This window comes from Mustela erminea, chromosome 18, assembly GCF_009829155.1.
Source record: "Mustela erminea isolate mMusErm1 chromosome 18, mMusErm1.Pri, whole genome shotgun sequence".
NCBI lineage: Eukaryota > Metazoa > Chordata > Mammalia > Carnivora > Mustelidae > Mustela > Mustela erminea.
The window spans coordinates 38,427,277-38,451,288 of NC_045631.1; the positions used below are offsets into that span (position 1 = coordinate 38,427,277).

At 56.9% G+C, this 24,012-nt stretch overlaps 1 protein-coding gene and 1 pseudogene across 2 annotated transcripts; one reads left to right on the forward strand and one right to left on the reverse strand.

The window, feature by feature from the left end:
- Nucleotides 1-64: 64 nt before the first annotated feature.
- On the forward strand, nt 65-14,954 carry OSBPL7 (oxysterol binding protein like 7). Of its 2 annotated transcripts, XM_032321519.1 has the most exons (23): nt 67-231; nt 1,578-1,731; nt 1,856-1,981; nt 2,171-2,224; nt 2,836-2,949; nt 3,288-3,386; nt 3,497-3,614; nt 4,239-4,342; nt 4,682-4,774; nt 4,859-4,991; nt 5,077-5,171; nt 5,350-5,445; nt 6,107-6,244; nt 6,794-6,887; nt 7,557-7,804; nt 7,954-8,091; nt 11,425-11,488; nt 11,601-11,679; nt 12,831-12,975; nt 13,091-13,235; nt 13,328-13,454; nt 13,652-13,774; nt 13,924-14,954. In XM_032321519.1, the coding sequence occupies exons 2-23, from the start codon at nt 1,657-1,659 to the stop codon at nt 14,030-14,032; spliced, it is 2,517 nt and encodes an 838-aa protein (XP_032177410.1). In that variant the 5' UTR covers nt 67-231; nt 1,578-1,656; the 3' UTR covers nt 14,033-14,954. The 2 variants fall into 2 exon arrangements, 1 of the variants encoding a protein (XP_032177410.1); XR_004280621.1 differs by lacking the exon at nt 13,924-14,954 and having other exon boundaries at nt 65-231; nt 13,372-13,454; nt 13,652-13,755.
- Nucleotides 14,955-21,582: 6,628 nt separating this feature from the next.
- Nucleotides 21,583-21,791, reverse strand: LOC116576923 (annotated as a pseudogene).
- Nucleotides 21,792-24,012: the final 2,221 nt, after the last annotated feature.

A 24,012-nucleotide genomic window follows, 5' to 3' on the forward strand; every position in this document is an offset into this window, starting at 1 on the left:
AGGGGGGCAGAGCTGAGCGGCTGCCCGGAGCTTGGCGGAGGAGGGGCCGGGGAGGGGCAGGTGGGGAGATCCGGCTGGAGGGGAGGCTCCGACGTCTCCTTCCTTCCTGGTTCCTGCAGCAGCTGCTGCCACTGCTCAGCTCCGTGAGGAGGGAGCGGGCCACTCGGAGACGGTGACTCAGAGGCAGAGCGGTGCGCGGGCCAAGGAGCACTGGCGTCCATGGACCCTGGGGTAAGGGGGCCGCGCTGGCATCAGCTGACATCCCCTGGGCAGGCTTCCTCCCCCCTGAAGCTGGTGGGTCTGCCCCTCCGGAGATGGGGGTGGGAATGGGAGTAGAAATGGGGCACCGACCTGGCTCACCTCGATCCCGCACCCTCTCGGGGCAGAGCCTCCGCCTCCACCCGCCTGCAGTGAGGATCCGGGATCCTCCACGGCCAGGAAAAGGGCACAGAGGTACCCAAACACTGGAAGAGTTTGGGAACTTTCAATGGCCAGAAGCAGGAGTTTTGCCCCCCAACCCCCCGGGTCAGCGTCTTGCACTCTGGACCCCTCCGTCCCGGCCTCCCGGCCACCACCACAACCCCACCGCGTCCCTGCCCCTTCCTGGTCTCAGCTCCTCAGGTGCTTGCTGGCTCCATTGGAAGATCTGAGCTGTTTGCCCAGCCTCGGGCCAGCCTCGCCCCTCCAGTCCCCTCCCTGTCTCACACACACGGAGCCTCATGCATTATTGATCTCCCCGTGGAGCCAGGACGGCCAGGGCTGGTGCCAAGGGCGCCTGTGGGCACTGCTGCGGGACCTGTGTGGACCTTGGCATATTCTCGGTCACCTCTTCTCCTGCACACGGTGCCTCCATGGGCCCAGTCCCCTGCTCTCTCCGGGTGGGTGGTACTTCTCAGGAGCCCCAAGGACTGGGAGGATAAAGGGAGGCTTTGTGGGGGGGTACTGAGGGTCTCAGGCAGGCATCCCACGGTGAAGGCGCAGGGAACAATGGGGATGGGGGGGTGCGGTCTCAGGCCTCAGTTTCCCCATGCAGAAGATAGAGGACCTGGAGACTGATTGGTAGGGAGTTGGGATAAAGGGGTTACGAGCGTTCTGCAGGGTGATCACGGCAGAGTAGTCTCCAACTGACGGTGGCGGCAGCGGGGTGGAGCGATGTCCAGGGGTCCTGAAGGAAGTCCAGTCTCTGAGTTCCTCTGTCCTTTTTTAGAGCCTCTTTTTTCACTCCCATGCCCCATCTCTGATCACCCCCAGGGAATCCTCCAGAGAAAGCACTGAGTGTTTCCTAGAGCCAGAGAGTGTGGGCCCAAGGTGGGGCTGGGTGGACTCTTGTGGTTTTCTCTTGGCACCGGCCTGCGGGCTGCATGCTAGTTCAGCCCTTTCACCTCTCTGAGCAGTGGCCGCAGCCATGGGGTATGGGCAGGGAAATCATCCCAGGGTGGGGAAGGGACAGACTCGGAGAGGCCTGGCCAGTGAGCAGAGACATCTGTGAGCTCTTATCTCAGACATTGCGGGATGGGGTGGAGGCGGAGAAGGTGATAGCAGGGCCTGTGCTCACGGGGTCTCTCTCTTGCTTCAAGGGTCCGCTCAGGACAAGGTGACATCCTTCTGCTTCCACCTGCTCCACCTTCTCGGCAGGGAGCAGCCGCTCCCTTCTCCATGGACTTCCAAGAGAGGGTCCCTAACTCGTTGGCCGAGAGCATTCAGTCTACAAAGCTGAGCAGTGCCCAGCAGGTCTGCGGGTGGGGAAGCAGGCAGTGGCGGTTGTGGGGGGTGCAGATAGAGCTTGGCCCAAAAGTGGGGGGCAGATTTGGTCACCTTTCCAGCCACTGTCCTTCCTCTCTGTCCTGGACTGCAGGCCTCCGAGCTGTGGGAGGTGGTCGAGGAGCCTCGGAGCAGGCTGGGAGCAGAGGGTGTCATGCCAGAGAGGAAGGAAGGCCACCTGCTCAAGAAAAGGAAGTGGCCTCTGAAGGGCTGGCACAAGGTGGGGTGGGCAGGGTGAAGGGAGGGGCCAGATGCAGGGGCGGGGAGGGGGGGGCGGGGAGGCGGGTAGGTGGGGGAGGTTGCGTGTGTGTGCGCACAGAGAAGAAAAGTCCACGTGTGTGGTTGCTCTCTCCCCAAACCCTTTTCTCTCGGCCTCCTGGATTCTCGTTCCTTCTGGGCCGCATCACAGAGATACTTTGTGCTCGAGGATGGGATCCTTCATTATGCAACCACGCGGCAAGACGTGAGTCAGGGCCTCTGCTGGGGGTCGGGGGGATAAGTGTGGCCCCAGAATGCTCCGAATAGGCAGGGGACTTCTGGAATCCACCAGAGCAGGGTCTGATCCCAGTTACACCATTTCTGGGTGTGGGGTCCTGGGCAAGTTCCTTCCCTGGGCCCCAACTCCCTCATCTCTAAGATGGAGAGAGTATGACCCCCTGTTTGTCGGGTTGTCCTCTTGGCAAAGGCCCTCGAAACACTGCCTGGCACAAAAATTAGCGTCCAGGAAGCAGGAGCTTTCTTATCTGTGCCCTCATCCCCTTCCTGTGCTGGAGACAGGAACCGAAGACCCGCGTGCTCAGGTTCTCCCTCCGAGAGGGTGTTTGCCTTCTCGGCCTTGCAGATTTCTGAGAGCAGTTTCCCTTGCTCCCTTACTCCCTGAAATTCAGAATGGGACTTGACATAGTGGGGTGTTGTGTGCTCGGGAGGATGACTGACAAGTTCCTGATGATGCTGTGACTTGGGGACGAGGGTGAACCCACTGCCTGACCCTTGAGCCTCAGGAAGATGGTGGCTCTGTGGTCCCCGGGGGCCTAAAAACAGTTCCATTTTCCCCCTGCCAACCCTCCACTCCAGATCACCAAGGGGAAGCTTCATGGCTCCATTGACGTCAGACTGTCTGTCATGTCCATCAACAAAAAGGCCCAGCGCATTGACCTTGACACTGAAGACAACATCTACCACCTCAAGGTGACATTCCTGGGAGCCAAGTAGTGGCTTGGGCCCCAGCCTAGCAGAGACACAAGGGCACTACTGGAAAGAGGAGTGGGGGCATGGGGTCTGTCCCTGAGGTTGACAGCAAGGGAGTAACCGTCTATGCAATGGCCAATGGCAAACCACCTTCCTTCTTGGTTGTTGGGTAAACAACCAAGGGGGAAGCTGTGCCCTGCCTCCCTGCAGGAAGCCTTTGCCCAAGCTGGGGACCACAGGGGGAGACTGCTTGCCTGGGGATCAGAGCCCTGACTTCCTGCCCCAGTGAAGCAGTCCTTCCTTTCATGTTTCTGTCCCCGTCTCCACCCCCTCTGCAGATCAAATCCCAGGACCTGTTCCAGAGCTGGGTGGCGCAGCTTCGTGCCCACCGCCTGGCCATGCCCCGAGGTTCACTGCCCGGCACCACTCACCGGAAGGTAAGAAGGGCCCTGTGCAGGGGCAGGTGACAGAGGGATGGTGGCTTCAGGGAACCATGAGACCAAGGGAGGCGGGAACTGTCCCGCCTCACCCTTGACTCACCCCACAGGTTCCTGGTGCCCAGCTTCCAGCAGCTGGCAGCGCCTCGACTCTACCTGGGGTTGGACCTCGGGAGAAGGTGTCTTCCTGGCTGAGGGACAGTGATGGGCTAGACCGCTGCTCTCATGGTGAGGGGCCCACGGCACTGCGCCTCTGTGGGCAGGGCCCGTGCTATTGGGTCTAGATGGCATCAGCAGTCACAAGAAGCAAGACTGTCCCCTGCCTCCGGGAACCTGGGCTGCTGGAGGAGACAGCCTTGGCCTCCAACTGACCAGGTCTACTTGGGCCTGCCCTGGGGAGCACCAGTCCTAGAGAGGAGGACAGGCCTGGTGCCCCGCACACACCGATAGGACTCAGAGCCCAGACTCCGCAACCAGAAGATACAGCATGCCAGTCCAGGGAGGGATGGGGTGGGCCCTAGAGCTGGGTTCCTGGAGGGGCGCCTGTGATGCTGTCCCGGGAGAGGGAAGGGCCAGCAAGTGGGGACAGAAAGGGTCAGTCTGTGCAGAAGCAGCAGAGTTAAGGTATGTCATGGAGGCTGTGGGGGGTTGGGATGGCAGCCCTTTCAGGAATCCAACATGAGGCCTGGCCCCAGGGTGAGATGTGGCAGCTGCCCTGGGCTCCTGAGCTGAGGGTCCGGGGTCTATGGCTGCTGGCTGAAGTGTTTGGAGGAGGACGGGAAGCGGAAGGACAGACTTTGGGGTACCTGGTCAGTGTTGGGAGAGGGACTTCCTCATTCCTTCTTCCCGCAGAGCTCTCAGAGTGTCAGGGGAAGCTCCAGGAACTACACAGACTCCTCCAGAGCCTGGAGTCCCTGCACCGGATCCCCTCAGCCCCTGTTATCCCCACGCACCAGGTGAGGGCAGCGGGGAGAAGCCCAGGGGACTCCCACCGCTTCCTTGGGACAGAGCCCCAGGTCCCCTTACAACGCTACACTTCCCTGGAGACCCATGCGTGTGCCTGGCTGGCTCCCCTTCCATATCCAGACTGTCTCCTGGTCTCTCTCTGCCCCTTGGGGCTGAACCTTTCCTGCTGTACCAGTGCATCTGTAGGGAGTCTTTCTTCTTCCTCTGAAATGTTTCTGGGGCCCCCCTCTGGGCCTGTCTGCCTCTTTCCTTGGCTTTTGTGGGTGCTGCCCTTCTCCCCACCTCGAGTGACACACCCCCCAACCTCCCCACCGTCTTCCATGTGCCAGGCCTCAGGGACAACCGAGAGACCCAGGAAGGGGAAGCGGACCAGCCGCATGTGGTGTACACAGAGCTTTGCCAAGGATGACACGATCGGGCGGGTGAGTCAAGGTGTGGACCCCAAGCTGCCTGGTGGGAGGCCCCAAAAGAGGCTGTCACCTTTGACCCCTGCCCTTCACCTACAGGTTGGTCGTCTCCATGGCTCTGTTCCCAACCTGTCTCGCTACCTGGAGTCCCGGGACCCCTCAGGCCCCCGCGGGCTGCCGCCTCCCGACTATGCCCACCTACAGCGGACTTTCTGGGCTCTGGCCCAGAAGGGTGAGTGCGTGGGGGCGGGGCAGCAGCGACCAGGCAGGTAGAGGGAGAGGAAGAGGAATCTGACGACTGCCCCCTGTCCCCACAGTGCACAACTCCCTCAGCAGTGTCCTGGCCGCCCTCACCGCCGAGTGGGACCACCTGAGGGACCTGCACCAGGGTTCAGAGCTGTCACGGACAGGGGTGAGGCTCGGGGACCAGGGAGACATGGGAGGAGAGGGCTGGAGGCCGAGGCCCGCAGGCCTGGGGCGAGAGCCGAGCTGGGTCTGGGGCGAGAGCGGTGGACAGAGGCAGAGATCAGCGTGGTGGGCGGGGGAGGGCTCTGTCCTCCTGGCCCCGGCCCCTCACCCTCTCCCTGCAGGTCTCTGAGGCCTCCGCTGGCCCGAGGCGCCTCCATTCGCTCTCCGTCTCCTCGGACACCACCGCAGACTCCTTCAGCTCTCTCAACCCCGAGGAGGTAGGAGCCAGGCTGAGCTGTGGGGACCCTTTCTCCTGCACCTTCCTCCTCGGCAGAAGTGAAGGCACCCTTGGTCTTCAGACCCAAAACAGGGCCCAGGAGTCCTAACTCCAGCCCTTTCTTGTAACATTGGCAATGGCCTCATCGTGGTCATTCCTGCCCGGCCAGTGTGTGCAGAGTGATTTTACCATTAATTCGGAGTCCTGTGAGGCCATGGTCCTTACCCTCAAGTTCATGGTGGAGGAAACGGAGACTCAAAGAATCTGACCGATGGGGGCCCAGGCTCCCACAATTGCGGCTTGAGGGTTGGCTGAGTGGGACTTAGGCATTCTGAGCACAGACTCTGGGGCCAGGCTCCATGGTTTCCATCTGGCTCCATTGCACGCCTCCTTTGTGACCCTGAGCCTCAGTGTCCTGACCTGTAAAGTGGTGGTGGGGGTGTTGTCCTAACTGTACCTGCCGCATAAGGGGAGTGTCGGGATGGCTTGTGTTAATACTCATGGAAGCCCTGGAGCCGGGCTCAGAGTCGGCGCCCAGGCTGGGTGAGTGGCTGCAGGGAACCTGTGTCTCCTTGCTCCCAGTTCCTTCCATCACGCCTTCCTGTTCCACCATGTTCTCTCCCTCCCCGGGGAGCCCAGCCTGACATCTGTCCTTCCCACAGCAAGAAGCTCTGTACATGAAGGGGCGGGAGCTGACCCCCCAGCTGTCCCAAAGCAGCATCCTGTCCCTCGCCGATTCCCACACAGAGTTCTTTGATGCCTGTGAGGTTCTCCTCTCTGCCAGCTCTTCTGAGAATGAGGTAAGGTTGTGGGGGGACCCTGGGGAAATTGGGATGGGGTCCGGAGAGACTAGAATTTGTAGATTCCCAGCCTTGACTGCTGTCTCTGGCAACACGTCCAGACCTGCTGGGTTTGTGTCCCTGCTCAGAAGTCTCTGCTGGGAACTGTTCCTCCAGTTTAGTGTGCTTTACCCGTCTCGGTTCTCCAGCAAGATGGCTGCCTCAGCCTCACCCCGCCATCTTCCTTCGAGCCCCTCAGCCCCAGCACTCCCCTGACCCCTGACCTCTGCCCCGGAGCCTGGATCTCAGCAATGCCATGCTGCCCTGTCCCTGTGTGCCACCAAGTCCTTGAGCAGTGAGAGGGCCAGGCATCCCCCTCCCAAAGTAGCAGGGCACACTCTGTGAGGCCGGGCTTCAGGCTCAGACCGCCATGCCCCCCTGGCCCGCCCAAATACACATCTTCCCCTTCCCATCAACAGATGAGCTGGGCAGAGTCTTGCCAGGCCCTGGGTACTGCCCAGCCGCCCAGGGAGGCCCAGTCTGCCCAGCCTCTCATCTGTCCTATCCCAGGGCTCAGAGGAGGAGGAGTCGTGCACCAGTGAAATCACCACCAGCCTGTCCGAGGAGGTGTTGGACCTCAGGGGAGCTGAGCGCCATCAGAAAGGTGCCCACTGGGTGTGTGGCCACGGAGGGGCTGGGGGAGGGGTAGAAATGGTGTTTGTCCACAGCCCACGCCCCTGGGAGGCAGTCTCACAGGGTGGCTGGTGGACTGACAGCTTGGGATGCTGACTGCAGAAGTGACCCCAGGAGATGAGGAAGGCTAAGCTGTGAGCTACAGAGTGTTCCCAGGGTGGCTCCGGGGAACTAGGGGCTAGCGTCTGGTGCAGGCTTCTGAGAAGGTTCGCATAGGGCCCGATACAGAGGTGGAAGCTGCCACCTTGCCACTCTTTAGCAGTGTGGCTTTGGACATGACATTTTACTTCTTGGAGTCTTGTTTCCTCATCTGTAAAATGGGTTGAATATAACCTGAAATCGGTTTCTGTGTTTATGGAGGGGAACTGAAGATAAGGGTGGGGGCTTCTGGGGTGCAGGGTTTCCAGCGGTGGGGACCGCCCCCTCGGAGTGATTCTCACCCCACTGTCCCCCTAATTGCCCAGAAGCGTGTTTGCAATTGACTCCCTACCTCCGCTGCCCTGAGTCCAGAGATGGGCTTGGGAGTGAGTCTATCTAGGAACCCCTCTGTGGCAGGGGCACCACCTTGGGCTGGCCTGTGCACCAGCTGGGTCTGGGTGCCGTGCCCAGAGGGGGAGTGACGTGGCCGGGTGGGCCCCAGGGGCGTCTGTTCCAGGGAGAGCTGCGGGGCCCCCGCGTCGCCGCTGTCTGCCGGCAGCCAGCGGGCCAGGAACCGATGTGAGCCTGTGGAACATACTACGGAACAACATTGGCAAGGACCTGTCCAAGGTGTCCATGCCCGTGCAACTCAACGAGCCGCTCAACACCCTGCAGCGGCTGTGCGAGGAGCTCGAGTACAGCAGCCTCCTGGACCGGGCCAGCCGCACGGCCGACCCCTGCGAGCGCATGGTACCCCAACATTTCCCGGCCCGGCTACTCCTCGCTGCCGCCCTTCCACCTCAGCCCTGGGTCGGTCCTTGCCTGCAGTGGGGTGGCACCCCCTACTCCCTGATCCCCCGCCCCCGACCCAGCCGGCTCTCCCCGCCCTCCCCCTGCAGGTGTACATCGCGGCCTTTGCCGTGTCTGCCTACTCGTCCACGTACCACCGAGCAGGCTGTAAGCCCTTCAACCCCGTCCTGGGGGAGACCTATGAGTGTGAGCGGCCCGACCGGGGCTTCCGCTTCATCAGTGAGCAGGTGTGGGCCTCGTGGGCTTTTAGGGCCGGGACCTGGGGGAGAGCATGGGGGCAGCCGGCCTTCTCCAGGGAGCCCCCTGCTGAGTGCCGGGGACCTACTGGAAACGAGGAGTGGCTGTGCCAGGTTCCAGAGCTGGGACCCCGGAAGCTCACTGGCCACTAGTCAGTTCCACCTGGGAAGGCAGGCTCTGGGGGCTGATGTCGGGCTAAGCCTTGAGGGAGGAACTGACAGGCACCAGGAGTATGGCGTGGGCGGGGCGTGGAGAACGGGATGCTCCAGACCGCATAAAGGGACAGCGGGAGCCTGGTTAGGACGAGCAAGAGACACAGCTGGAAGCCAGCCAGGGCCAAACCCTGAGCAGCCTGTAGGTGAAGTGGTTGTTTCCATATCCTGAAGGCGAAGGCGATGGGGGGGTTTAGGCAGTGGAGTGACAGGCTCAGAATTGCACTCTGTAAAGAACATTGGTGTGAGGCCGGGTGAGAGAAGGCTGTTAGAAGGCCATTGCGGTCAGCCCTGTGAGAGCTGCTGAGGACCTGCCCTTGGCCGCCGGATCGCGTGGACGTTGGACTCGGCAGCTGTGTGTGTGTGTGTGTGTGTGTGTTGCTCCTCATAGGCCTCGGTGGTCAACAGAATGTTGTTATGCCTAAGGGACAGGGAAGGTGGTCGACGGTCTGGAGACGTTGGGGTGGCCTGGAATTTCTGGTTTGGGGGATTCGGCAGGTGTGTGGCCGTGCCAGTGAGCAGGATGGAAAGGGTGAGAGGAAGGTAACTGAATTAGGGAGACTCCTTGTCCACGTGGGCTTGACTTCCAGGGGGAGATGTCCCAGAGGCCCTGAGCCCTGTGGGCACGGATCTCCTCGAGCACAGGATGGGGCCGACAGACCCAGGAATCGCCCGCTTAGAGGACGGGTGACGTCACGGGCTGCTCCAAGGGAGGGTCTGGAGAGGAGGGTGGGCAGGGGAGGCAGAGGAGCTCTGAGGGGAAGGGGTGGGCAGATGGTCCACAGGACTTCCAGAAAGTGTCGTTGGTTTAACCAAGTGAGGGAGGTTTCAGAAGAAGGCTGAGGGCCAAGCCGGGATTACAGTGGGTGTGTAGTAAAAAGAAGTAAAACAGAGAAAAATGTTACTTAAAATAGAATTAAATGGGTCATCTGGCTGGCTCAGTCAGTAAAGCATGTGACTCTTGATCTCAGGGTTGTGAGTTCAAGTCCCATGTTGGGAGTAGAGCTTACTTTAAAAAATAAAATTAGGGGCACTTGGGTGGCTCAGTCAGTTAAGTGACTGACTCTTGATGTCAGCTCAGGTCATAATCTCAGGGTCATGAGATCGAGCCCTGTGTGGGACTCTGTGCTAGGCAGGGAGACTGCTTGGGATTCTGTCCTCCCTCTGCCCCACCCCACTTGTGTGTGAGTTTAATCTCTCTCTCTCTCTTAAAATAAATTAAATTTAGATTAAATTAAAATAGAGAAAAATGCAGATTGTTTCCAAAAAATTTTTACCTGGAGGGAAAGAAGAGGGAGAGCGGGTTTCAGCCAGAGGTAGGGGTGAAGTGGAAGCAATTTTTTGTTTGTTTGTTTAGATTTTAATTGTTTTTTTTTTTTAAGATTTTATTTATTTATCTGACAGACACAAGTAGGCAGAGAGGCAGGCAGAGAGAGGGGAGGAAGCAGGCTCCCCGCTGAGCAGAGAGCCTGATGTGGGGCTTGATCCTAGGACTCTGGGATCATGACCTGAGCCGAAGGCAGAGGCTTTAACCCACTGAGCCACTCAGGTGCCCCTGTTTTTGTTTTGTGTTTTAAATGAATTTATTTATTTATTTGAGACAGAGAAAGAGAGAGAGAGAGAGAGGACTAGCAGGGGGAAGAGCAGAGGGAGGGAGAAGCAGGCTCCCCACTGAGCAGGAAGCCCAACTTGGGGCTCGATCCCAGGACCTCAAGATCATGACCTGAGCTGATGGCAGATGCTTAACCGACTGAGCTACGCAGCCTTTAAGTGTTTTCGAAAACAAAGTGAAAAGTTCACACAGTCCTAAAGTACGGTAGAAAATGATCCCTGGCTCACCCTTGTGAGGGAACCAGTGCTCCTAGTGTTGGTTTTGTGCATGTTTGGGCGAAGGTGTGTGTGTCCAGAAAAGAAAGATTTACTCTTTATTTTTTTTAACTCTTTTTTTTTTTTTTAAAGATTTTATTTATGTATTTTAAAGACAGAGAGAGTAAAGGGCAGGGGGGAGGAGCAGAGGGACAAGCAGAGTGCCCTGAGTGCAGAGCTGGCCGCGGGGCTCGATCTCAGAACCCCGAGATCATGACCTGAGCCGAAACTAAGAGTGGGATGCTCTTAGTCGGCTGAGCCACCCAGGTGCTCCAGGGTGGAAGAAAAGAAAGATATTTCTGCTCAGAGAGGAAGAGAAATGGAGAGGGAGGGCTGCAGGGCAGGGGGGATGGGGAGGGAGGAGCCTGCAGGGCTGGGCCTGGCAGTGGGTTTCAGGGGAGTGGCATCAGGGTGGGAGCCAAGTTGGTGGGAGGAGTTGCCCTCTCTGCTCTCCCTGATTGTGGGGGTTCGTGTGGTATGAAAGGGATGGTTTGGGGGTCGGTCCTCAAGTTCCCAGTGTGTTGTTCCCAGTGCTGTGTGCCCCCTGCGGCCCAGTGGCCGTGTTCTGAAGAGCAGGGAGCCAGGGCTGGGCACGGAGGAGGCTGACTGATGCTAGGTGTTGCGATGGGTGGTGGCGGCGGGTTGTCCAGGGTGCTGGGTGACAGGGTGCAGGTGATGGAGCGAGCTCAGCCAGGGGGGATGGAGGTGAAGCCAGGGCTGACGGGCCACTACGAACCAGAGCAGCCGGGCATTTTGGCAGGGGCCATGGGCCCCCAGGGAATGGGAAGAGAGACCAGGCTGTGGGCTGTGGGATACCCGAGTTCAAGTTCCAGATATGGAGCTGTTCCAAGGAGATCAAGGCCAGGTTTTTCCAGAGCTGTGGTGTGGAGGCTGAGGGAGAAGACAATGTGGGGAGAGAGGGTCCTCCGGAGGGCTGGCTTCCAGGCAGGGCACCGGAGGAGGCCCCAGCGTCACTGCTAAAGGACGTTGTCAGCTGGAACAGGGCTTCTGGGGCTCTCGGGGGAGTGAATGAGAAGGGGGAAGGTGAAGCCCCACGGGAGAAGAGAGGACGACAGAATTTGGGTGGTGGCCGAAGACGACAGAGACAAGCGACCTGGAACTAACTGGTCTTCTGGGTTGAAGGGGAACTGGGAATGGGGGTCAGGGAGTTCAGGAAGCCGTGGGGTCACCAGTGGACCCCACGGTCCTCTGGGTCAGTGTCAAAGAACTACTTTGCCCCCCAAGGTCTCCCACCATCCCCCCATCTCGGCATGCCATGCAGAGTCTGAGAACTTTGTCTTCTGGCAAGGTAAGGAGTGGGGGGCATGGTGGGGTGGATGTGGGGGTGAAGGGCACGTGGTGGGAGGGGGGTGCTGGAACTCTCTGGTCTCATTTCTCCCTCTCTCCCAACCCACCTCTAGACATGAAGTGGAAGAACAAGTTCTGGGGCAAATCCTTGGAGATTGTGCCTGTGGGGACAGTCAACGTCAGCCTGCCCAGGTGGGTGTTCATAAGTGCTCAGCAGCCCAGGCCCAGCCCACAGGCATCCTCTGGGCTGGCGTGGCAAGGTGGTAGGGACAGGATAGAAAGGTCTGGCCTGAAGCTGCTTGAGATGGGCCAGAATCTACCTTTTACACCTGCATTTACAGCGCTGTGCATGCAGAAAGGTGAAAAATCTTAGAATAGTAGAGCTGGAAGGGCTCATCAGGGTTATCTGATGCAGCAGCTTTCACACTTGTTTGACCATGACTCACAGTAAGAAATGTATTTGAGACTTCAAGCCAATGCACGGACACACCCAGACACCCCCACCCCCGAAATCTAAACTGACCTCAACACCAATCACAAACCACATTTGAAACACCCTCATTAGCTTGTTTTATTTTATTTATTTTTTAAAAGGTTTTATTTATCAGACACACACACACACACACACACACACACACACACACACACAAAGTACAAGCAGGGGGAGCAGCAGAGGGAGAGAGAAAAGCAGGCTCCCCGCTGAGCAGGGAGCCCAATGTGGGGCTCGATCCCAGGACCCTTGGGATCGTGCTGAAGGCAGACGCTCAACCGGCTGAGCCACCCAGGCGTCCCTCATGCCATTTTAGAAGTGGGGGCCACAGCCAGAGAAGAAGGGGGCTTAGCCTATGTGGCCCAGGTGTTAGCTAGAGGCCAGTGCACAGGCGGGAAGCCCCTGACCTTCAGAGTCCAAAGTCCTGTCTGGGAGTCTTGGTTCTGCCACTTAATAATTAAAGCAAGCAGCGAAGAGACTTGCCCCAGAGCCTCAAGTCTGCTCTTGTATAATGTAAGGGTAGTGAGCAGTACCCAGTGGCCGTGGGGAGTGGCCCAGGGATTATATGTGAGCATCGCTACCCGGGTCCCTGGCTCCCAAGGGCAGGGACCCTGTCTATGTATTTATTCCTGTGACTTCAGCCCTCAGGTACTTTATCAAATGAGCCGGAGACATATTGGCTCAAAATTTTCTGCGGAGGCTGCTCTGCTTGATAAATCCGTCAATCCCTCACAGCGGAAGCTGAACCAGCACCCCACACTCTCTCCACAGACCTCCTGTGCCCCGCTCCCTGGCTCAGGGGGGCACTTGCACCGGGCCGGTCAGCTGCCCTCCCCCGCTCTGTCTCTCTCAGGTTCGGGGACCACTTCGAGTGGAACAAGGTGACATCCTGCATTCACAACATCCTGAGTGGCCAGCGCTGGATCGAGCACTACGGAGAGGTGCTCATCAGGAACACACAGGACAGCTCCTGTCACTGCAAGCTCACCTTCTGCAAGGTGGGCATGCCACCCCGGCCCTGCCTGCCTGCCTGCCTGCAATGGCTCCGCTCCCCCCACCAAGGGAAGGGTCACGCCCCTGAGTGCCGGTCCCCAACCCCGCCCCCCATCCCAGGCCAAGTACTGGAGCTCCAACGTCCACGAGGTGCAGGGTGCCGTGTTCAGCCGGAGCGGCCGTGTCCTCCACCGACTCTCCGGGAAGTGGCACGAGGGCCTCTACCGGGGGACCCTGCCCGGCGGTCAGTGCATCTGGAAACCCAGTAAGTGGGGAGGTCAGGGAGGGTTGGGTGGGGGTGAGGGCAGCTCTGGCACCCTCCACCAGCCCCAGCCCCTTGCATTCCCCCCACCCCAGACTCGATGCCCCCAGACCATGAGCGAAACTTCGGCTTCACTCAGTTCGCCTTGGAGCTGAATGAGCTGACGGCAGAGCTGAAGCGGTCACTGCCTTCCACCGACACGCGGCTCCGGCCAGACCAGAGGTCAGTGTCTGCCCGGCCCCGCCCTAGAACCGCTGGGCTCCTCACTGCCCAATGTGGGTTTCCACCAGAGTGGGCCTGCCCTCCCTTCTTGGAGTTGCCTCAAGGAGATGGGTTCCTTGTGGGGGCAGAGCTGGGCACGGCATAAAGGGCTTGGGTCTGGAGGGAGCAGCTCCACTGACTGCCGTCTGGAAGCTCAGGTACCTGGAGGAGGGGAACATACAGGCCGCTGAGGCCCAGAAGAGAAGGATCGAGCAGCTTCAGCGGGACAGGCGCAGAGTGATGGAGGAGAACAACATCGTCCACCAGGCTCGCTTCTTCAGGTAGCTCTGCCCTCTCTCAGGGTCTCTGCCCTCTAGGCCCCCCTCCGCCTCCCCTAGCGCCTTCTTGCTCTGAGCGGGGGCGGCTGTGGGAGGCAGCATCCGGGAACCCCGGCCTTGATTCTGGCTGTTCCGCCCTCTCCTTCCCGCAGGCGGCAAACGGACAGCAGTGGGAAGGAGTGGTGGGTGACTAACAACACATACTGGAGGCTTCGGGCCGAGCCAGGCTACGGGAACCTGGATGGGGCTGTGCTCTGGTAGCCCCGGCCCTTGGGGGCAGGAGGCTTGGATTCCTCCCTCCTGCCTCTGCCCCCCACGGACACACGGGGCAGGCCAGCTTCCCCCGCTCACAGCCCCGGAGACCAAAGGGGCAGCTCCGGCTCTGGCTCCGTCCCTTCTGCCGGTCAGAGGGGCTGCATCTCAGCCCATTGCCCACCCTGTTTGGGCTGGGAAGCAGGATCTGTGCTTCCCTAGTCTCGTTGCCCTGGACAACCAGCATGTAAACCCCTTCTTGCTCCATCATTTCCCCTTCTGTCCCCCTTGGGGTCCTTGGGGGAGACTCCAGGCTCTCCAGGATCTGTTCCCCGTTTAGTGCCTTCCTAGGACACAGGGGACCCCTTGACGCTCCCCAGGCTTCCTATGCCCAGGGTTCTGGCCCCAGCTGTGCGGTTGGACTGAGTGAAGGAGAAGAGACGGTGTTTTCTTCCTCCCCCGTCCGCCCCATGCTGCTCTCCAGCATCTTCTGCCCCGTGCCCTGGCCCGGTGGGGCTCCCTTTGCTTGGCCCTTGACAATCTCTCCTATTCTCCTGGATCCCCCTTCCCCCAAATTGCTAAATGCCTGTGGCTTCTAGCTCCTTCGGCCTTGTCTTCAAGCGGTTTCCTTCCGTCACAGCTCAGCAGGTCCCTCCCAGAGGTGAGGAGGCCTGTCCCAGAGGCAGGGAGCCCACGGAGCAGGCAGGGCGCCTGGCCTCAGAACCCCCGAGAGAGTGTGAGTTTGTGTGGGAGTGTGTGCATGTGTGCGTGTGTCCGCGTACTGCTTGCAGGCGAGCAGGGTTCCCCAAGCAGCCTGGACAGCCCGTGCCGGGCGTCCACCCGTCCTGCTGCTCATTTCCACACGGGCTGCTTCTGAGAAAGGTGAATCACAGTGACATTCCAGCTCCAATAAAGACTGTCCCAAAGTTTGGCCTGAGACCATTCATTTGAAAACGCATAACCTCGGGGTACCTGGGCGGCTCAGTGGATTGAGTGACTGACTCGATTTCAGCTCAGGCCATGATCTCCGGGTCACGAGATCGAGCCCCTTGTCGAGCTCACAATCTCCAGATCATGAGTTCGAGCCCCACGTCGATCTCCATGCTGGGCATGGTGCCTATCTGGGATTCTCTCTCCCTCTTCCCCTGCCTCTGCCCCTCTCCTACCCACTAAATACATACATACATAATACATATATACATACACATATGCTCGAGCTCCGTGAAAGCCCACAGCTACCCACTTGCCTGGAATAAACGTCGCATGTCCTCTCTTGCATAGTCCTCACATCCTGTCCATTCTGTCTCAGATTTCTCAACTCTGGCTCCTTCTCTGGATTGCCCCGGATTTAGGCTGGGCCTTTAGCAACGCTTGCCTGGATTATCACCTTGAGGCCCCCTGGGGCACTTCTGATGCTGACTTTTGGGGTGATCTGTTAAAAGAGGGGGGAGGCTGTTTCAAATAACGCCCATTGCTTCCGAGTACCTAAAGGAAAACCTACACTCTTCAACCAGGCTGAAAACTGCGCAGACCCTGTCCCCCTCTGGCGTAGAGGGCTGATCCCCACGCCCGGCATCCGTGGTCAGGTCTCCTCCAACCCCAGACTGATGAGTGTCCAAGGAGAGGCGGGAGTGGGGCGCAGGGTTAGAAAGGACCAGAGAACAAGTTCTGCTCCCCACCCCCCCACCCCAAACCAAAGCTGAGTCCAAATCCCAGCTGTTGCCACAGCCGTGTGTGGTCTCAGTCACGTGCTTTCCCTTCAGTTCATTTGGCTTCTCTTAGGTCAGAGGAGCATGTATGGGAAGTGGCCCAAGCTCCCGATATCATCAGCTGTCCCTTAGCCCCTCACCCTGTCCCGCTAAAACGACAGGCCCCCAGGCCCTGCTCTGGTTTGACGGATGTGCCCAGAGCACGTCACACTTTCTTTGGGTGGGGGTGTGTGGCAGGAACAGGGGGGACCCCTGAACTATGGCAGCTCTTCCAACCCTACTCCTTTTCTCCCCTCCCCCCCATTTCCAGTTTATTTCGGGAGGGTGTGAAAGTTAAAACAAATACACTCATCCTGACACCACATACCAGAGAGAACCTCAACCCGTTCCCCAAAAAAAGCCAACGCAGGCATACATTGAGGTTTCTTAAATACATGGTCCGCTGCCCTCCTCCCCACCCTTTCCACTCTGGGCAACACAGCACCTGACCGGCCAGCGCACGTTCCACTTGCACGTATTTTAGGAACTAGAGTGTCCAACAGACCAAATTCCAGAGTTGTTTTTCAACTTCTTTGCCCACAGAAATCGGGCCCTCTGTGGCCTGACCAGCATCCTCCCCTATCCCCGGGTGCCAGCTCACTGGCAGGAAGATGGTCAGATTGGTTTTGCTCCTGGGAGGGCCTTCCCTGCCGAGGACTGTCGTCTCCTTAGAAACCCCCTCCTTCTGGCCCAGGTTTGGTAGGTCCCCACTGACAGGGCGCTCGGGCCAGACTGAGGGGAGTCTGAAGCTCGGTCCCTCGGCTGTGCTCCGTGGACAGTCTGTGCAGGGCCCACAGCAGCTGTGGGTACAGAGGACAGTGGCCACCTTTCAGCCTCTGGGAAGACAGGTGTGGGGGTGTCCGGTCTGGTCTGAGGAGGGAATGGTGGACCCCATTCTCAAGAGTATCTCAGTCTTGTCTGGTGACACATGGGAGCACAGCTTACCACTGGGCTTGGGGCAGCCCCCACAGACCTGGACCCTCAGCCTTGGTTGGAGGATATGGTGGTCCTTAGGCAAAGGGAAGGAGATGGTGCCACATCTCGGCTTGGGAAAGGTGAGAGGCAGAATGTACCTGGTCTGTAAAGCCAGGGACCTACCTCCCTGGGGGAGTAAGGGTCAGAGCTTGAGAAGCAGGGAAACACTGGGGCCCAGCAAGGCGGCAGAGGGAGAGGGAGGCGGACAGGAGGCGTCAGTCCTCACCTCACCCATTTTGGGCCCTCTGACCCCAACCTCTCCATCCAGAGAGAGGTAAAAATGGTCTTTTTAAATTTAGCTATTGAAGAGCTAATGGCGACACCTGGATGGCCAGGGGCAAAAAGGCCAAGAACACTTATAACCTCCAAATTTCCCAGATCTTCTGAATAAAGGGTGGTTTGGGGGTGTGGGCATATGTGTTTATAATAAACCAGAGAAGCGGAAGACTGCTGAGCCAGCCAGGGAGCTAGGTGTCAAAGATAAGCACATTAAAGGGGTGAAAACAGATTTTATTCCGTAACCACTGACAGTGGGGGGAAGAGCTGAGCTTCTTTCGACCTGTGCAGAGGTGACTGGGTTTTTCGAGGGAGGAGGGAGGGGCGAGTGGTGGGGTCGCTGGGGCGGGGTGGTGTCCAGTGGTCAGAGAAGTGCAAAATGAAAGGATTGGCCAGGGTAAATGCAATTAGGCCAGGGTTGCCTGCTAGCTGGCGATGATCAAAGTCCAGATTCTATCCTCCCACAGAGACTGGGAGCCAGGCCCTGTCCTTCCCTACGATCACATTTCAAAGGAATGGCTTTCAGATCCTTGAGAAAGACACTCCTGCATTGCAGGAGATACAGATATACCTCAAGGGGATGGAGGAAGGAGCCATAATTGTAAGCCCTTTTAGGGACATGCTCTAAGAAAGGCAAATGGAGGCCTATCAGCAGGTGCTTGCCAGAGCAAACACTGAATTCTTCGACAGGCACTTTAAAGAGGGGCTGGGGTCATCCTAGGGACATTTGAGGGATCCAGCCCTATGCTTCTAGAAGCTGTGCTAGAGTTCGGTGCACGGGGCTCAATACATTTATTAGATGCTGAATTCTGCTGTTCTTATGAGCACCTCACATCCCCTCCTTGAGATCAGGGTGAGGGCCTGGTCCCTCTGAAGCTGGAGCGGGTGTTCACGGCGGCGGAAGGAAGCCAACAGGCCAGCACTCGCCTCCCTGCTTTGCCTGAGGGCATGTGTCTAAGACGGATGGCCTGGGGTCTCCCTCCCCCACACTGTGCAGCAGAAGAGAGGTAAGCCATGGGAGCAGTGGTGGGCACCCACAGCTCCTGACCAATGCCATGGTACAAAATTCTCAGTGTTGGGGCATCTGGGTGGCTCAGTTGTTAAGCGTCTGCCTTCAGCTCAGGTCATGATCCCAGGATCCTGGGATCCAGCCCCACATCGGGCTCCCTGCTTCTCCCTCTCCCACTCCCCTTGCCTGTGTTCCCTCTCTCACTGTGTCTCTCTCTGTCGAAAAAATAAATAAAGTCTTTTTTAAAAAATTCTCAGTGTACAGTGTACAGAAAGGACTCCCTCCTTACACAGTAGGGAGCTGGAAGCATCTTCAGCAACCGCAGGTAAGTCCCAACCATTGTCACTTTGCCCCATGATACCAGGACCCTGAGGATGCTGGGTCCTCCTGGTTCCCAATAGGAGGGGGTCTCTCAAAATGCTGGGTGGGTCGGGTCATGGGAAAGGTGTAGGTGGAAGAGGAAATCGGAAGATCAGGCAGGAGCAGGAAAGGGAGGGAATGGGACTGAGAGTTGACTTCTGTTAGCCCAGGACCAAGATGGTGAAATTCTCCAAGCATCCTCAAGAGGGCGCCTGGGTCTCTTGAAAGGACCAATTCAGGCGCAACCTGAGCTCACCCCGCCGAAGGCTGTACCCACTGTCCGCTCAGAGCATAGCCCCCCCCAAGAATCTGGCAGTGGCCAGCGGCACGGGTCAGCAGTGATAAATGACTCGCCAGTGTAGAAAGAACGCGCTCTTGGCTAATGACTGATCGCCACAACTGTCATGCATTAGAATGGGGTAAACGCAGTGGTAAACACAGTGTAGACGCCGTCCTGCCCACATTCCCGCAGACTGCCGGTGCACTCGATCACTGGCCTCCTAGGCTTTTCGGAAAACACAGAGTCAGGAAACCCCTTCTTTAGGAGACCCAGGTGTCCCCAACCACTCCTAGCCACTGCCCAGGTGTGCTGGGGGGAGCGGTCAGGCCCCCTTTGCTCCCTCCCTCCCAGGTAACTGCCGGCGGAGGACAGCTGGTACAGGACCCCCTTCCCCCCTCCCCATAGCCATGAGAAGGGAACTTTCCCCTGGGTCTCCACTAACACCCGTCCTGCTTCTGCAGCCCCCAGAACTATCACACACTGGAGCGGGAACCATGACTGTACTTCACGGGACTAGGATCCGAGGGGCTGAGGGAATGAGCTATGGACTCCTCACAGATAACATTCTGGGTACCTGGGACCCTGGAATTCCTAATCAGCTTCTAGATCTTTCCCAGGTACACCCTGTCAAGGATGGACTGTGCCCACCACTGCATTTACCCCATTCTAGTGCATGACAGATGTGGGGATCAGCCATTAGCCAAGAGCCTGTTCTTTCTACACTGGCGAGGAGCTCAAGGGAGTGTGAGAATCCTAAATTCCAGCTAGCCTTTCCCGGTCATAATGAAGTTATATTCTGTGAAGGCTGGAAGACAGAACATATTTTAAGCTGTTAGGTCTGCTTGTCATCTTTAAGTATTTAGTGTACGATTTATGGGCCCATGTTCTACTCCCATCCTGGGCCATCCAAATGTTAAGGACAGGCCTGTGTAGTGCTCCTGAGGGTATGGCAGGGAGAGTCCTCTTGTGGCCTCCTGGGAGGGATGAGATTTGGGATGAGATTGGGGACAAGAAGGAAGCTGGGCCAGGGCCAGCTTGTCTGGTGGGGGAAGGCAACTCACCAAGGACCCCTGGGGAGAGCTAGCGAAGGCAGGAGGTGGGGAAGACAAGTATCATTGGTCCTGTCTCCCTTCTCTGTCCTTCAGCACGGCATTCAGGCACAGGGTAGGCTCTCTCCTCCTAGCTGGGCCACCGGAGGCCACCACACTTCCCTTCTGCCACCTGCCAGGCAGGGTGGGCAGGGAAGAGCACTGGACTAAGAGCCAGGAGACCTGAGATCAGGGACTGGCTCTGCAGTTTCTTCCCTTCCCGTTTCCCCTTTGCAGAGTGAGCATCATAACAACAGCCCAGCTCCTTCTTGGGTTTTTCTCTCCTTCATCAAAGGAGACCGTGGGACTCAGCACTGTCCCAGCAGTGGAGCACCAGGCAACTATGGCTTGTGTCACCAGTGGCTCTGGGGCCCCCCACTCCCAGAGCCCAAGCCCCACCCCCTTGCAACGGCAGATGCTCCCTGAGAGAAGGGAGCAGAGTTCAGAGTGGGGGTGCATGGACTCCAGTTGCTGCACTAAGTTTCCCAATACTTTTGCCAAGAAAAGATGCAAAGCATCTCTCCAAATAGTGAGGAGGTTCACACATTGGTCAAGGGAGGGGGGCAAACCCCCAACTCTGTGGTGCCCTCACTGTCAGCCTCTAAGACAGAACGCAGCATCCTTTTGTCCGCGAGCTGATGGATCCCCTCCCCAGTTAGGGAGCCCCCGGGGCCGTGGGAACTGCTGTCCCCCCAACTCACACGACCCGGGAAACCTGCCCAAACCGGCCAGACAGTCCTCAAGGCCGGGAAGCCAGGGCGGACAAAGGGGAAGGTCGAGGGGGCAGAAATGGGCAGGTGCTCCCGGGCATCCTCTTGAGCGCGTGCGCTGGCACGGACACCGGGTGGCCGCGGCCGGCGGGTGGCCGGGGCGCGTGCTGGCCGCCGGCGTCGCGGGAGCCCTGGGGAACTAGAGCGGCGCCGCCCAGCCCGGCGATGGGTGCAGCCGGCTCGGTGGCCGCGGGGCGGAGCCCGAGGACCGGAGACGCCCGAGCATCTGGCCTCCGCGGCGGGGAAGGAGCGGGCGCACCGCGTCCTGGGTCGCCTCTGGCCGCAGCGCCGCAGGCGCCCCGGTTGCCCCAGAGCCGGGCTGCGGGGCTGCGGGGCTGCGGCGCTCGAGACCCGCGGGGTGGCGGGGAGGCAGTCCTCGGACCCCGTGGCCCGCGGCGGGGAAGCCTGGCTGGGACGTGGGACGGAGGGCGCGGGGAGCCCCGACTCCCGGGCGGGACCGAGGAGGCCGGAGGCGCCGCGCACACTAAAGCGGGTCCCCTCCCCGACACGGGCACACGGGGACCGCGTCCCCCAGACGGCACGCCGGGCAGAGAGAGCTGGCACTGCAATCCTGGACGGCCTCCCCGGGCACAACACCCTCTACTCCTCGCCCCCTGCTCCATCTCAGTGGGTTTGGGGTGTGTCAGGGGGTGACTCTCTGAAGAAGAGTGTCCTGGCTCTGAGGAGGATGGAAAAGGGAGGAACAAGGGGCCGAAGAGCTACAAGGGGTGAGAACAAGAGGCGTGGAGGCGGGATGTCTGAGGCAGATTAATTTAGGGCCCCGTGTCTGGAAAGGAGGTGGTGACCAAGTTCTTTTTCTAGGTTGCCGGTTTCACTTTGTAGTTCTTTTCTCTTCTCTCTTTTTTTTTTTTTTTCTTTCCCTTCTCTTCTCTTTTTTCTTTTATTTTTCTTTTGACTATTACAAAAGTTTATTTAAACAAAAACTTTCCGTAGAAAATGCACATGACCTGATTTTTATGTTGTAGTGGAACAGGTGTTATGGAGCGGGGACATGTGGAAGGAGTTGGTTTTTCTGCTGAATACACTCATGGTTTATGTTCCGTTCAAGGCTTCTAACGTGATAAGACTATTTCTTCGTATTCCCACCATTCCAATATTATTCTGCTGCTCACTAGCTCCCATCTCCCCACACTCATCTGGCACAGGATTCATAAAGGTATCAAACCCCCCGCACCATTCAATGTCCATGATAATTTCTTGTCCATATATGTTTTCAACTCGGGAAGGGGAGCTTGGTTCATGGTGTTTATTTGGGAGCCCAAAGATGTCGCCAAAGGGAATTCATGGCGTCCGTCATGGTCTCCTTGTATTTCTTAAAAGGACTGCATAGGGGTTCCTGGGTGGTGCCCAGTGGGTTAAGTATCTGACTCTTGATTTCCGTGGAGGTCATGATCTCAGGGAGCTGGGGCTGGTTTTGGAGGGAGGCTTCACCCTGAGCGGGGAATCTGCTTGAGATTCTCTCTCTCCCTCTGCCCCTCCCCCTACCCCCCCATGTTATATATAGATAGGTAGATAAATAAATAAATAAAATCTTTTAAAAAACCACAAAACTCTGACAACATAGCACAAGTTTTTTTGTTTTACCATTTCTCACCCTTGTTAAAAGTAATGCATGTTCATTGTCAGACCATTAGAAAATAATGAAAAAGAGAAAAGCAAAAATACAAATAGTTCACCATCTCATATCCCAGGGACTATCTTTCTTTCTTTCTCTCTCTTTTTTAATTTATTTTTATTTTTTTTTATTTTTTTTAAAGATTTTATTTATTTGTTAGAGAGAGAGATACAGAGCACAAGCACAGGCAGACAGAGTGGCAGGCTAGAGGCAGAGGGAGAAGCAGGCTCCCTGCCGAGCAAGGAGCCCGATGTTGGACTCGATCTCAGAACGCTGGGATCATGACCTGAGCCGAAGGCAGCTGCTTAACCAACTGAGCCACCCAGGCGTCCCTCTCTCTCTTTTTTTTAAAAGATTTTATTTATTTATTTGACAGAGAGAGAGAGAGCGAGCACGCACAGTACAACCGGGGGGGAGGAGCAGAGGGAGAAAGAGAAGCAGACTCTCCACTGAGCAGAAGCCCACTGTGTTGGCCCCATCCCATGACCCCAGGATCATGATCCTAGCCAAAGGCAGACCCTTAACCTACTGAACCATGCAAGCACCCTATCTGTTTCCTTTTTAAAGGTTTTAACATTTTTTATTTTTTATTTATTTATTTTTTTAAAGATTTGTTTTTTAAGTACTCTCTATACCCAATGGGAGCTTGAACCCACAACCCCGATATCAAGAGTCGCGGACTTCACCAGCCAGCCAGGCGCCCCCAGGGACTTTGAATCGTTCACATTTTCTGCTATAAATATTACACGATCACACCATACATGGTTTTCCATCCTAGTCTTCAAAACATGATTTTTAAAGTATGTGGAGTATTCCATTGGAGAATAAGAGGCTTGGGTTTATATCCTTTAAAATATATCATAATAATATGGTAATCAAAGTCCTTGAATCTTTGTCCTCGTCTGACTTTTTAGGCTAAATTACTAAAAATGGAATTATTAGATCTAATTCAGTGGTTTCAAGCTTGGCTGCACATTCCATTGCTCTGGGGAGTTTTACAGAAGGCCATGGGTGGGGTCTGGGCCTTGTGTGGGGTTTTGTTTTGTTTCGTTTATTTTAATTTTTTTTGAGTAAGGAAGCTCATCACCTGGAGATCAAGAGTCACATGCTCTCCTGACAGCCACCCAGGTGCCCCTGGGTCTTACTATTTTGAAAATGTTCCTTCCCCAGGAGATTCCTGTGTGCAGCCCCAGTTTGCAGAGTAGGGATTTACGGGTAGAAACATTTATCTTAGTTTACTTTTATCCTGAAAGAAATATGTACTTCTAGAAAGATATTCAAACAGAAAGGAAGGAATAAAAGGCCTCAGACATAATACCTCAGACAAGATAACCAACCAACCCACTTTCTCTCCTACTCCTAGGGGATCCCCGTTAGTTGTTTGGGGCTGGTGGCCCTGCCTTTTTGTGTGCATGTGTATGTGTATAAATATACATATATGTTTGAAAACAAATATGTATATGATGGGTACACGGCAGATCAGGCAAATAACAGCACCCCCTTTAAACAAATAAATAAAATAATATCTACTCATTATTAAAAACAAATAAAACAATATAGTAGTATAATATAATAGTGTACTCCAAAAAAAAAAAATAGGTTCAGACAGCTGGCAACCTGAGTCCAGTACCACTGAAACTAAACCACAGTTCCCACCACTATCAGCATTGCATTTTGAACACTGGGTTTTGTGAAAAGATGGAATGAAGGGGACCCACAAATGTTTTGGGGAGGGTGGCAAAGAGCAAACTGTTCTGCCTCCTGCATAAGCTAGCACTCACTTAGCTAGTGCTATAAACCGAATGTTTGGGGCGCCTGGGTGGCTCAGTGGGTTAAAGCCTCTGCCT